Raw genomic sequence first — 14,789 nt, forward strand, 5'->3', positions numbered from 1 at the left:
GCTGGCTTTAGGGTGTCTGCAATGTGAACCCAGAGCGCCCTGGGGGCTCCTGAGGCTGCCTTTGCACCCAGGGTGAGGATGTCCAGGAGCCCCTGAGGCCGCAGTGGGGACCAGGGCTGGGGCTTGTGGCCTGGCAGGGGTGGCTCTGGGGGCTGGGACATGCCAGGGCATGGGTCACTGTCACTGCCCTCCGCAGCCCTGCCTAGCTGTGGGATGCTCCAGGGACAATGGCAAGAGTGGGGAACTGGCTAGGTTGGGGTTTTGCCTGAGCCAGGACCTCTAGCCCAAATGCTGAGCAGTAGAGAACCCTGGAGGGCTGAGTGAAGGAAGCAGAGGAGGCTCTTCTGCGGTGTAAAGTGCAGCAAATTCATCAGGAGAAAAAAGGGGAAGGTTCTGCGGGTGAGAATTCCCAAAGGGAACAGATGTTCAAAGAACCGCCAGTACCCCTGTGCACAGGTTTTTAAAATCTTTCAAAACAGGGGGTGGACACCATACGGTAACCAATAAGCGACTCTTGGGGTGTGGTTTTGAGGGCTACAACAAATCAGAACAAGGGGAAGAGAGAGTGTTGGGATAGGGATTGGATCTTAGGGTGAGGGACAGGGAACTTTCTGGAACAAAGAGTAGGGTTTGGGCTGATGGATGGGCCAAAGGGGCTGGGTTGTCTTGACAGACAGGGAAAAATCTGGTGAGGAGGGAGGGGATTCCTTGAGGGACACTTGGGTAGGAGGGCGTAACCTAGGGGAGAGACTAACTGTAATAACTCAGAGAACACTTGAACATACCAGAAGCTAACAGAACATTTGGCTCAATAAACTAACACACTGCAACACAGAAATTCAGGCTTTCAGCAGCTGAGAGGTGGCAGTGTTAGAGCCCGCAGCAGCTGGTGAAAGCCATCTCTCCCCTTCAGGTTCTTGCTGTGTGGGAAGGTGCTGCGGGTTGTGGTGGCTGCACTCCCCCTTTGCTGGGAGGATGATCTGTACCAGGGGAGAGCAGAAAGCTGCCATGGTGAGCAGAACATGCTCAGAGCATTACAGTTCAGAGAATGGAAGTGCCCCTGAAGGGCAAAGAGCTTGAAAGCATAGAATTCTGTGCAGAACCGTTCCACAAATTTTCTCTTCTAGAACGTGCCCATTTTTGTATTCTGTGGATGAATACATGGGTTTTTTTCTTAAGGGTTTTTGGAAGAACTCTCAAGTTTATTTCTGTTTGCATTTTCCATCCAGCATGTATACAGATTTTTTTTAATTGTTCTTTTGTAAATACTTAGGGAAAAAACACTGAAGCATTTTTTAATCCTTTGGAATATTCTGAATTATATTCTTACAAAGAAAACCTTGTTGAACAAGTGTGCAAACACAGAGAGGAGAAAAATAGCATAAAAGTCTTTTAAAATAGGGTGTATATTGAAGACTGCAGAACTGAATAATTCCTCCAAGGGGAAATTCTTCAAGAACGGCCAAGATATTTTCTTAAATCAAGGGAAAAATGACCTGAAGCCATACAAAGAGCAGCCAAAGCAAATGAAAACCCTTTGGAAAAAGAGGGAATTTTGCCAGTGACATCAATCTGTTGGGATAACTGAGGGATGCCCATCATCCTTGCACTGCATTCCTTGATATTTACAGTGTGTTTTCTCCCAGTTTCTATGAAGGGAATAAGAAAGTGCAGTTTTTTACTGTGGGAATGCACAAAATTAGAGGGTTTTGGGGAGGCTACAAAATGCAAGCTGAAGAGACAGCAGAACTGTGATTAGAGCTAAGCAGCCGCCGTGAGATAGGCAGAGTTCCCGGAACAGCTATGTCAGTGACAATCCTACCTGTTCTTCTGAATCAGACACAAGAGTACTGAGAGGGAAAAATAAATCACAATCTAAATCAGAAGTGAACCCTCCATTGCAATTACCTAATTGGTCTAATATTAATCAAAATTTAGAAAAATATTTGGATTCAAAGAAACAACTCTTTGCATTACCTGTAAGATATGCTCATAATGAGGTAAATCCACGATTTGAAAGTCATTCTCACCATGATACAAAAGAACTCCGTCAATCTTTGAAACAAAAGTGGGTTCTCTTCTCCTTATTTTAATAATGTGTTGAAAAGTAATTTTTATTTCAATGACCTAGTCCCTGCTGATTGTCGAAATGTGACTTCCCTAATTTTAACCAATTCACAATATCTTTTATGGGAATTACAATGGAAAAAACTTCTTAACAAATTGGTTGAAAGATCTGAAAATACTCCTTATGAGAATATAGATGTTACCCAACATAGCAGGTGATCCACTTTACCATAGACCAGAAAATCAAGTGGTGGAATTGCCTCAGCTTGTATTAACAGATATTAAAGATGCTACTAGAAAAGCTTTGTTTTCAGTTGAGCCAGCTGGTACCCATGTAAATGCTTATACTACTATCAGACAAGGTGGAACAGAATCCTATGGTTCTTTTCTATACAGATTACCCAAGCAGTCGAAAAGCAATGTCCAGATAAGCAAGCTCGCTCCTATATTGTTCAAAACCTTGCTTTTGTAAATGCTAATGAGGAATGTAGAAAAATTATTTTAACTTTGCCTGATCAGCCTCCAACTATTACACAGATGCTAACAGCTTGCAGTAGGCTCACTTCTGCACAACATCTTGCTAACATACAGGTCAATGCATTAGGAAAAACATTGGAAGATAATCTGACACAACAAATGGATAAATTTGAAAAGCTCCTAGAAAAACATGAAAAAATTTGGGAAAAATCTGTTGGTACTGCACCGTTGGACTCTGATAAAAAGACCTGTGGTAAACCAGGTCACATTAAAAAGGATTGTCCTATGAAAACAATCCAACCTAAACAAATTTCTATTTGCCCTCCATGTCGAAAAGGGAAGTATCTTTCTAAGTGCTGTGACTCTCAGTTTGACATTGATGGCAGACCTTTGTCGTTAAACTTAAAAAAGAGCACAGATTACCACCGTGCCCAGACACAAGTAGTGGTACCCCCTGGCAGCCAGTTACCCAGTCAAGTGGTGTTAGTACGTCAGTCATTTATCCCTAATTTAACCAATCCTCAAATTATTCCAGCTCAATACCCTCAAGTGCAAGGTTCAAATTAGCCTCCTCAAAACCGATTCATCTGTGAAATAATTTGTGTTGTGTGAGCATTCCTACAGGAATTGTCAATCTTTTTCAACAAAGACAAAATGTTTTGATTCTAGGAAAAGCCAACAACAAAATTTTTAAACTCTCAATCCTTCCTTCTGTGTTGCCTTCTGATACAAGGCAGGCGACCTGGTTCGGAGAGACAGCACAGCAACCCAAACTCTCCAGGGTCACTCGGGCCAAAGAGCACGCAGACACCAATGTGGTGGACGGTCAAAAGGCCTTTATTATCTCTTCTAGTGGGGTTTTATAATCTAGGGTTTTCTATGTCAGGGCGGGTCTGTCTTTTACCATGTATGGTTAGTAAGCTGTGGCAATTTACTGGGTAGGAATGAAAATTACTGGCATCTGGTTTAGGGGGCTGCTTTCCTATGTTAATTTTCTTATCTAAGGGAACAGGGGCCCTGTCTTCCCGTAACATTGCGAGATCTTCTGAACGCCTGACCCTATCAACCACACTTCTGTTGTTTCAGTAAATTGTAATGAAGAGCTAATGATTTTAGCTCTTGCACTTGATGTTCCTATGGTAATTCCACCAAAAACACCTATTGCTATTGCATTTCTGTTACCCATGAATATACCCAAGCAAAACAACTTTCCAAAGAATTCAGTTGTGTCTGTGCCATCTAGTACCTCTGGTCCAGAGGTCTTTTGGGTGCAATGTTGGGACAGTAACCAAGCAAAATTGACTTGCTGCCTGACTCACTGTGGTAAAACAATTTATGTTACAGACATGCCAGATACTGGTGCAGATGTCACTGTAATTTCTCACATGTTCTGGCCCAATGATTGGGATTTGGTGGTTCCTTCATGTTCCCTTACAGGGATTGGAGGTGCTGCCACGTGTTTGCAAAATGCATCCATTATTAACATTACAGGTCCTGAAGGAAAGACAGCAACGGTGCGTCCTTTTGTTGTTCAGAAGCCTCATTTTTTGGGAGAGAGACATCCTGTCGCAATGGGGAGCCAAACTGGAAGTGGGAAGTGGGCCTTTGATGGAAACCACGTCAAAACCTGCCACTTGAAAGCTGACCTAGGAAACTGATCATCCTATATGGATTGATCAATGGCCTTTAACAGAGAAAAATTTAAATATCCTTAAAAAATTGGTAAAGGAGCAATTACAACAAGGTCACATCTCCCCCACAAATAGTCCCTGGATTTCACCAGCATTCATCATCTATATGAAGACATCGGACTCCTGGAGGTTGTTTCATGACCTGAGGAAGATCAATTAAGTGATTGAAGACATGAGACCTCATCAACCTGGACTCCCTTCTTTATCAATGATCCCAAAACACTGGCCTCTCATTGTCATTGATTTAAAGGACTGTTTTTTCCACATTCCACTTTATCCCAATGATTCTCCAAGATTTGCTTTTCCAGTTCCCATTATCAATCGAAGAGAACCCATGCAGAGATATCACTGGAAATCATTGCCCCAAAAAATGAAGAACTTGCCTTTAATTTGCCAGTATTTTGTTACCCAAGCTTTGTCTCCAGTTCAACAGAAGTTTCCCAGATCCATGATTCTGCACTACATGGATGATTTTCTCATTGCAGCTCCAACGCGCAGGCAGAGATGGAGTGAACCCGTGCTAGTGTTGTTACTGAAATTCAAAATGCTGGACTTGCAATTTCTGCTACAAAAATCCAGGAAGTTCCACCCTGGAAGGATCTTGGATAGAAGATGACTGAGAAAACAATAACACCACAGAAGATACAGCTCCAGACCAGTGTCAGCAATCTGCAAGGCTTACAGCAGCTTTTGGGAGAAATCAATTAGGTCAGACCTGTTTTGGGAATCACCAATGATGAACTGGGTCCACTTTTCGATTTACTGAGAGGAAGCTACAACATCCAAGAACCTTAATACCCGAAGCTCGTTCAGCCCTTGACAAGGTCATGGGAGCTCTCCAAAGATAGCAAGCTCATTGCTGTATTCCAGAAAACTCTTTCCTTTTTGCAATTTTAGGAGAAAAACCTACACTTTGTGGTCTCATTTTTCTGTGGGACCCTTCTGAGAGAGATCCTTTGTTGATAATAGAGTGGATTTTTCTTCCCTAGAAGTTTCCAAAAACTATTTTCACAGTTTTAGAGATGATAGCACAAATTGTAATTAAGGCCAGGAGCAGATTGTTAAGTTTAGCAGGTCAAGAATTTGCAGTTATCTATTTACCATTGAAAAAAGATTATCTTAATTGGGCAATGCAAAATTCTGATGATTTGCAGTATGCATTGTTGGACTTCCCAGGTGTTTGTTCTGTTCATTACTGTTGTGGTCCGTTCCGGTTAACGTTTAACGCGATGATTTTCTTGGTGCAAAAATATCCAGCAAGGCACCGGGGATCTGCAGTAACAAATCAACAAAATGTAGTTTTATTGAAATAACCACAACTGAAAAGTATTGGTGAGGGGAACTGGGGAAGAAAGGGAGAAGATAAGGAAAGAGGAAGGACAGGAGGGTGGAGGAGTTATAGCTACTGAGACGTGGTGCCGCTTTTGTCCTTCGGGGTCCAGCCATCGAAGCTCACTGGGTCACGTCTGGGGAGATCTCAAAAAGCGTGGCTAACCAGGGCTCCAATTATTCGATTTTTTTGCTGGGGGGAAGGGGAGCCAAAACAAAGGTCTCCAAGAAGGGGGAAAGAACAGAAAAAGGGGGTTACACAGAGTCCTAGCCAAGCAACACACAAAATCATTGTTTTCATGGCCCAGTGCTCGCAGGTGCATTTATTCTGGGCAGCTTTTCCCCGGATTGTGCACACCTCCCCCAAGCTGGGGGGGCGGTGTTCAGTCCCAGTCTCTGGAAGAAGGTGCGAGGGCGGTTTTATTGCATGGGGATTTCTTGTCTTTGTTCTTTGATGAAGAGACTCGCATTTCTGCTTGTCTGTCACGGTGATTGAAGGTAGATGAGAGGAGTCCTCTCTTGGAGCGGGGAGGACCGCCCCAGAGCTCAGACCAGCCAGGCCAGGAGGCAGGGAGCAAGTCCAGATCCATCGTTCAGAAAGGGCAGAATGCCCCCTTCAAGTTCAGCATGGCATGTTCTGCAAACAACACCTGTGGAAACAGTGAGCTGAGAAGCTCCTGACCTCCCCTCCCCACTGGCTCAACAGTTTTTAACTTTTCAGTGGTCTTTTCTTCATGACAATTGTGAGGCAAAAATGAAGGACATTTCGGACAGACTCTCACACGACCCCATGACTCATGATTTTCTTGAGGGAATCTTCATCAGCAGAACTCTGGAGTGTCGTTGATGAATCTTCAGAACTCGTTGCATGTTGGTAGCATAACCTGGAAAAAATAGGGATGACAGAAAAGAGGAGGATAAACAGAAGAGAGAGGGAAAAGAAAAGAAAAAGATAGGGGAAAGGGAAGCAATAAACTAATGTAATTAATATTGATTATCATAATAATTTTCGCACGTGGTTATTCTTTTATAACAATTTCAAAATGGGTAAATATAATAACTTCCAAAAAATGGTTAATTAATTAAAGCAATATCATTTGTATAACAATTTCAAAAAATGGTTGAAACAAATCACAAATAAAACAAAAACAACAAACAAATCATAATGTAAGCATTGTCTTCTAAAAATTATTTTCTAAAATATTCTACTAAAGATCAAAATAACCTTCTGTAAATCATACTTGAGAACCAAAAATTGCTCTAAAGCACACATGCTCAAATCATAATTGTTTTGTGTCAAATGTTTTGGGGACGTCTATAGTATAGAGGACATCGGCTAAGCGGTGTGCATTGATTACAGACATCAATCTCCTTAGCCTTTTCATCAGGTTCCCATTCAGAATGAATAGGGCTGCTGACAAGATAAAGCCAAGTGTAATTAGAATCAAAAGAGCAACAATTGGATGGCACACACTGTTCAGGACACCTGTGGCAGTAGGTGACCACCCAAAGAAAGTATCCCACCACCTTTGCTCAGCATCCTGCTTTACCCTCTCCATAACCTGGTGTATTTGTTCTTGAGAATTTCAACCAGATCCTGATAGAGCAGCAGTTGTCTCACGAGGGTGAGGTTCATTCCGATAGGAGTGGGCATCAGCTTGTGAATCAGTGTGTAATTGGATTGCAATATGTAGTGAGAGGTAACTGGAGCTTCATAAGAGAAATCACATCCTGCAATCTTAGTAAAGTTACAAGCACAAAAGTTTGATTGATTCTTTGTATGTACCCCAATATCTTCTACAAAAACAAAATCACAAATGGTTCTAAAGCATGCACAGCCATTGCCTACGTATAGAAGAACTGTTTCAGTAGCCTCATTAGGACGAATCTCAAAATGACAGATGTTTTGCTCCGTGTCTAAACAGATATCCTGAGCTACGATTGCATTGCTTTCACAGATGAACCCTTGTTGTTTGTGGGGGCCTGAATATATGTATTGTTATGGAGAGAGTCCCTGTTAAGATCTCTGTATTATAAGATCTATGTATTAAATAAGTGGGTCCTTATGGAGAGAGTCCCTGTAAGATCTGTGTGGGTCCTAGTTACTCCAAACAAGCTACAGCTGCGAAGTCCTTAGTTGGGCAGCAGCTGTAGCTCGTGAAGGTAACTGGAATAAACAGAGGTGGATCGAGAGGCCCAGGAGGAGCCCCTGAGAGGACACACGAAGAACTGTGCTGCAGAGAAGAACAGCTTGGTACAGTATGGGACTTGAGAGATATGGAATACAACGAGAATACAACAGTTGTTCTCGGACAATACAAGATTCCAGATTAACAGTTTGCCATTTGTCATTGACCTGACGGGCCCATCCCCTATGTTCAGTGGGATAGAGAACCGCTCCATCATGGTTTAATCCTAATGCAATAACAGGGAAGACTAAATGTACAGAAGCATTGCGTATGGTTAAAACAAAAGCAGTGGCTGTGTTTGAAATGGGATCATAGGTAAAGTTCACCAGGTTCCACCAGGATTGGAATTCTCTTTCAAATTCAGTGGCACTGTCCCAAATTATTTTCCAAACTTCTGTGGGGAAGGTGCCTTCCTCGCCCTCTCTTATAATTGAAGCAGAGACCGACTGCATCCACAGTTGTGCCTGGATACAGCTGAGGGCTAGGGAAACGTTGTTCTGTGTAGCACTAAGTGCATCAATCACCAATTTGTGGTCATTCACGTTTGCTCTTTCCCAATTTGGCAAAATGTTTGACAGCAGCCACTGGTGTGTCCCCAAGGCTAACAGAGATGACCTCAGAGGTTGCTGTAATTTGGTCAGATCTCTAGTTGTAGCAGCCAATTTGTTCATTAGTACTTCAGAATCAATGCTATTCAGAATTCCCAATCCTGTACGCATAACACCGGTCACGTCTCTTGGTGTTCTAATTTTAAAAGAGCTTCGTTTCCGAAGCCAAGTGGTCCAGCCTTCAAAAGAAGTTTGCAGGAACGGAGAACAGGCTGACTGGATTTCTGAAACGTTGCTCTGCATTAGCAATTTGACCTGTTTGAGAGACATGCCGGATTGAATAATATTTGTTGTTGGCCAGTTTTCCTAATTATATAAAGTCCAATCTTGAAAATTCTTGGGATGAGTATGACCGGTGGTACAGGTGAAGTGGTGACAGTGGTAAAGTAGGTTTCAGCATTTATTACAAATTTAAAAGAAAGGTCTTGTGTATCCTTGGACTAGAGGCAAACTACCTCCGCAGTGTGAGTTAATGTAAAAATGTGCCAGCAGTCTCGTACGCTTAGGTGCGTACAGACTTGCTCCTGTTTGTTTTCCTGCTTTGCTATAGTCAGACCCATTAACCATTCAACACCCGATGCTAATTTGTTCTCGCACTACTCCTTGAAGCTGCCAGGTTTTCTGTTTCTCCCATTCTTGTCAAGTATACGACTTGTCTTCATGTGTAACTACTGTTAGTAAGTTTAGACCCATGACATCTCCCATAGATCCGATAAATTGCAGGAAGGCTTGAGACCAGGGCCATGTAAAGGGGCCTCCTGTTGCCTCTGCCAATTGGGGTGTGATTGCCGTGTTTACCGTGCTCAGTGCAGGCCTTACAGTGTCTGCCCTTTGAGATGTATTAGAAAAGGGCTTCACACCTTGCGTCTGAGAGAGCGTAATTACAGCACTTGGTGTGAGTTTTGGTACAGTGTTTATCTTGAATGTGTAAACAAGCCTCTTAGTCCTAATGGACTAGCTGTGTCATTCTGCCAACGACATGTCACGTAAGTGCGTTTGAGCAAAGTTAAACTGTACCAGCAATCAAGTGATGCATCATTACAATCTCTTGTAATTGCAAGATTGTTAGTTTTGAGACCTAAAGCATAACTACCAATATGTTCCTGGCGGCAACACAGAGCGAGGGGACTTTTTATTTTGAAACTTCCCCATTTCTTCATGGGACATAATTTTGCTGAAGGGATGTCCAGATGATTCCTTCCACCTGTTTCCATAAAATTTCCTGCAATTCTGGTGGAGGTGGCATTTTCATGGAGAGTTCCTTCCACCTTTCTGCATGTTACCAAAATTCACTCACCAACTGTTCCCATCTGTCACGGTTCTCATCAACTCATTCTGGTCACATCTCCACTCATTCGGGTGGTACACCTTGGAGTCATGCAGCACTAGGGTTGCCAGGCTCGGGTAACGGCCCTTGGGATAGGTTCCAAGAACATTGGTGTGCTGAACGATGGCTTCGGGCCACAGCTGCTCACCAGGAGGTTGTCCATGAAATTGTGGTAATACGCAGAAAAGTATTAGCAAGGCTATCATATTTCAGATGATTCTCATGTCCCTCGGGGTTCTCCTGTAAAAGCAAGAACAACAAAAAATCATGCCACTGAGAGGCAGAAAGGAGTTTAAAATGAGGGGATTATCCAGCATGTGTGTATGCGGTGCTCTTTTCCAAGAGCGTCAGAGGCTACCCATGCATATTTATTCAGAGGGGTTTTCAGCACAAGTGGTACCTCGCCCACCGTGGGGAGGTCCACTAAGACAGGTTGTCCAGGGTAATGTGATGGATTGTTTGCATCGTCAGGACCTTCCAGTAAGGGATGATGCTTGGAGGTGTGGGGTAAAAAGCAGTAACTTTGGGGCAGCCGTTCACCCCCCACCTGCCATTTACCCCCTTAACAGCCTCCCACAGTCAACAGTCCCAGTTTGCTTTCTGGGGCATAAGGAACCGCTTTAAAAGGCCATTTGTCCTTTCCACGATCCCGTTAGCCTGAGGGTAGTAAGGAGTATGAAAAGTCCACTTTATGCCTTTGGCTCTGGCCCAATCCTCTACCACTTTAGCAGTAAAGTGAGACCCGTTGTCAGACTGAATTTCTTTTGGCTTTGGAAAAGTTCCAAACCACCCCTGCAAAGCTTTAACTGTATTATCACCTGTGGCCCTTTTAAAAGCATCAGCTTGTACCAATCCAGATACAATTTCCACTCCTACCAACACAAAATGTTTACCTCCTGACTTCTTAAAAGGACCAATATAATCTACCTGCCACACATCCCACAAGCCTTTACCTTTCCTCAAATGCAGAGGATCATCCTCTAAAGGATGCCTTTCCAGTCTCTTGCAGCACTGTTCGCAGGCCGATATGCATGTTTTACACATTTCCCTGGTGACTGGCCAGCCGCGGGCGTGTGTTTCCTCGTACAGATCTTTTGCACCTGTGTGTTCTTTTTACATGTAACCATTCTAACAGTTGATTCCAATCCTCTGAAATAGTTTCTTTTTTCAGGGGGCTAAGCCTTGCTAGTTCATCAACTCTGTTGTTCCATTCACCTGCTTGATTCCCATCTGTTTGATGAGAAGCTATCCAACCAACCAGAAAGTTTCCTTTACTGGTGATTTCTAGGATTTCTTTGCATTTATCTTTCTGCCACACTGGGATTCCGTTAACTTCCCAGCCATTCTGTTGCCAGAAAGGGAGCCACTCAGTGCAGCCTCTGTATACTGCATATGAATCAGTGTAGATGTAAACAGGAGAAGTGTTTTGTGCCTCACGCTGGAAAACACTCCAGAGAGCTATGAGTTCTCCTACCTGAGCGCTGCCCTCCCCTTCTGTGATGATTTTTTTCACCAGATGAAATATGTAAAGCAGCCGCCTTATATTTCCAAATCTTTCCTTCCTGCTTTGAAGAAGCATCTGTAAACCAACAGTTTGCTGCTATTTCAGGTGAGAATGGTGGTGCTACTTTTATTACAGAAACAGGTTTGTCTTGACTACTATCCAGGCTCTCAGTGTCTTGTGTTGCCAAGAATTTTGCAGCACCTTCTGTGACAGAAAAGTTATTGCAGTAGTTCTCTATCTGAGCATATCATTTCCTGACTGACAACATTTGGGCTATGCCGCCAGGTGGAGGGGTCCCATTAGTGACAGCTTTAATTACCTTGAAGGGACCTCTCAAGATGATAGCTTGCTGCCGTGTGATTTTTTCTACTTCAATGAGAGCTAAGCTAACAACAAACAATCCTTTTTCCCAGGTAGTGTATCTTTTCTCAGCATCTTTAAAACCACGGGAAAAGAAGCTGACAGGCCTCGTTGGACCCTCAGGACCTCACTGCCAGATGTGTATTGATAGTCCTGAGGAGGCAAATCCCCATTCCACTTGGAAAGGGTCTTTAGGATGAATGGGCCCCAATGCCTGATGTGCTGTGGCTTCAAAAATCAGCAATTGTAATACTTCCTCCTGAGAAGGAGTCCAATCTCATTTGACTACTTTCCTTAGTAAGTTGTACAGGGGCCTAGCAATGATTGAGAAATCTGGGATATGTTTCCTCCAGAATACTAACAGTCCTAAGGCTTGCTGGAGGTCTTTTTTGTTTTTGGGCATTTTTATTTGCTCTAAAGAAGTTAAAGTGTCAGGTGCAATGCATGTGCTACCAGATCGCCACCAAATTCCCAGGAATTTTACTTCCTGAGAAGGCTTTTGAATTTTCTCTGAAGGAATCTTTAAATCAAGGCTCTCCAGATGAGAGATTATATTCTGCTGGAGATCCCCCACTTCTTTAATTTCCTCTCCTCCCACCAAAATGTCATCAATGTATTGGTACACAGCTACAGTGTCAGGTTTAGGTATTTTTTCTAATTCCTTATCTAAAGCATGGTGTGCTAGTGTTGGAGAGTGTTTGTATCCCTGAGGGAGTCTGGTGAATGTGTACTGTTGTCCCTCCCATGTGAATGCAAAGCGATCCATGTCCTCTGGCTGTATAGGTATCATGAAGAACATGTCTTTGACATCTATGGTTGCCATGATTGTGTGAGCTTTTTCTTGTATTGATGTTATTAGTTCAGCTAAATTTGGCACTGCTGCAGTCAGAGGGTCAGTGTTGGCATTGAGCCTACAGTAATCAATCGTAAGTCTCTACTTCGTGTTGGGCTTTCGGACTGGCCACACGGGTGAATTGTATGGGGAGTGTGTGTTAATTATTATTCCTTGATCACGCAAATCCTGAATAACTGGTTTGATGCCTTCTCTAGCTTCAGAAGGCAAGGGATACTGTTTCACATTGATTATTTTACTGTAAGGCAGTGCAGGTGCGGTCTGAAGCAGCCTAATGTTAAGTGGCGGAGTGCCAAAAGACCACAGAAAACCCTCAGTGTCTTCCCACTGCCTTCCTGCAAGGACATCCATCCCTAGCAGATTATTCGGGATGTCCCCAATTACCATTTTGACAACCAATTGATTTTCTTCTCCAGGGAGTGTTACTTTGACCAGAGCAACATTCATTGGTTCTACGGTTCCTAAAGCATTAAGAACGCAGCATTGCCTTATTGTTGGAACAACTCCACACTTCTGAGCATCTCTATGTGTAAGTGCAGAGATCTGGGCTCCCGTATCAACAATTTATGTTACCAGAGCTTTTTTGGGGCCCATGATTGCTGTAATTAACATGTCTCCTGATTTATTTTTTGTGAGCATTCGTAAGTAAACCCAACCTCCACCCCTTCGCTCACCTGTAAACAGTGGAGATATTAGTTTCCCGAAAGCTCTGTTGGTGTAGATTCACTGTTTGTGTTTTGGGGTACGGGCGGTTATGTTGGGCAGTTATGTTGCTTTGGCTCTGTGAAAGAAGTTGCGAAAGAGTTACTGCCGGCTTACTGCTAGTGCTTTTCAGGAGACACGCAGCCAGGGTTTCACTGTCCAAGTTCTGTGAAAGAAGCTGAGAAACAGTTCTTTGGCTCAGTGGCTGTGTTCTGTGGGAGAGGCTGAGACACAGCTTCACTGCCCGGATTCCGAGGGAGAAGCTGGGAAAGGATTAACTTTGGCTCATTGCCTGTGTTCTGTGGGAGAGACTGTGATGTACTGTGTGTACTGAACTGTGTATTGGTAGGAGTATTTGTTAGTTTCTGATGAGGTAGAGGGATCGGTGCACTAGGCTGGGTAGGGGGGTTTGGCCTCCCTAAATTCCAGTTAGTTATGATTTTCTGCAATTTTTCAAGTGGTAAACCATCCATTATGTCCCGGGGGACCCCTTTTTTATTCCCAGCATCCACCAGCATTGTCTGTTGGAAATCTGTTTTCCTGGTTCTGTGTTTTCAGTGTTAGGGGCTCCCATAAACCGGACACCTTTTGTTTTTTCTGATTTTTCCTCTAGGCTTTTTACAGGCCCATACTGTCTATGATAATTTATTAAATCAACTGCTACCTCACTCCATGTCCAAATTTTGCGGCTGCTGCTAGATGCGTCTGATGGTGTTGTGGGGGTCTGTGTTGGTGTATAGGGTGATGGGGCAGACTCAGACTGATCAGTGGAGTTGTTAAGAAATCTATCCAGTCTATCTATTGGGCTTAAAGCCATAATTGTTTTTTGAATAGTAATTGCTGTTGATTTCAATGTTTCTGGAAGCCCACGAATTAAAGGGGTCATAATTTCAGGCTTCACAGGCAGTTGCATTGGGGATTCAAAACCAGGAAATAATTTTCTCTCATGAATCATTTGCAAACATGCAGCTTTTTGTACACTTTCTAAGATCTGGTCGGAGGTAGTGGCAATTGCCAGGGGATCACCCCTTTCCAAGGGATTTATTCCCCTGGCCCAATAGGCTGCATGTTGTGTTAGAGACCAGGAGTCACGCTTATCTCCTGTTGTTAGGAAAACACCACATCCCCAGTATCCACTGGCTTCTTGTTCAGTTAACTTAATCTGGTCTCCGCCAGTGAGAGACACACAGAACACATACTCCGTTTCTGATTCATGAGGAAGGCGTCCAAATTCCTTTTTCAATTTACTTAATTCGGTAGCGCTGAATGGTGTTTGTTTAGTTTTTATGTGGGGATCCAGGTCTTCATCATTAATATAATTATATTCAGTTTTAATAAAAAGTCTCAAACGAGGACAGCAATTTTCCCCACAATTTTTAACTGTTTCAGATTCTTTGTAAGGATAGTTTTGTTTTGCTGCCTCGAACTCTTTGTATGGATAGATTTTTTTAATGCAAGGTGTTCCTTTTTCTTCCTCCTCTGTAGAGGAGTTGATTTTGTGTATGTTTTTGGTGTGTTCTTCTCTGAGGGCAGCTCGCAGCATGTAAATTTCATTTCTATCCTCATTTAACTGTTTTTGCAAAATTTCAACTAAATTTTGAAGGGAGTCTATAATTATCATTTCCTCACTTCTCCATTTAAAGCGGTTTTCTATGGCTGCAGTGAGACATGCTCCGAGAACT

At 43.1% G+C, this 14,789-nt stretch overlaps 1 protein-coding gene and 1 pseudogene across 1 annotated transcript in view; both read right to left on the reverse strand.

Annotated features, from left to right (window-relative positions):
• Positions 1–14,789, reverse strand: part of LOC141729581 (uncharacterized) — a 425,427-nt pseudogene that overhangs the window by 103,432 nt on the left and 307,206 nt on the right.
• The window catches only part of LOC141729522 (uncharacterized), a 74,646-nt gene continuing 67,554 nt past the window's right edge, over positions 7,698–14,789 (reverse strand). The window contains exons 3-6 of the mRNA XM_074544230.1: positions 13,863–14,450; positions 13,730–13,802; positions 9,659–9,828; positions 7,698–7,731 (exon numbers count right to left, since the gene is read on the reverse strand). Coding sequence (XP_074400331.1) covers positions 7,698–7,731; positions 9,659–9,828; positions 13,730–13,802; positions 13,863–14,450 — 865 coding nt within the window. The remainder of the gene's footprint in view (positions 7,732–9,658; positions 9,829–13,729; positions 13,803–13,862; positions 14,451–14,789) is intronic.

This window comes from Zonotrichia albicollis, chromosome 7 (assembly GCF_047830755.1).
Source record: "Zonotrichia albicollis isolate bZonAlb1 chromosome 7, bZonAlb1.hap1, whole genome shotgun sequence".
In the NCBI taxonomy this organism is placed as follows: Eukaryota; Metazoa; Chordata; class Aves; order Passeriformes; family Passerellidae; genus Zonotrichia; species Zonotrichia albicollis.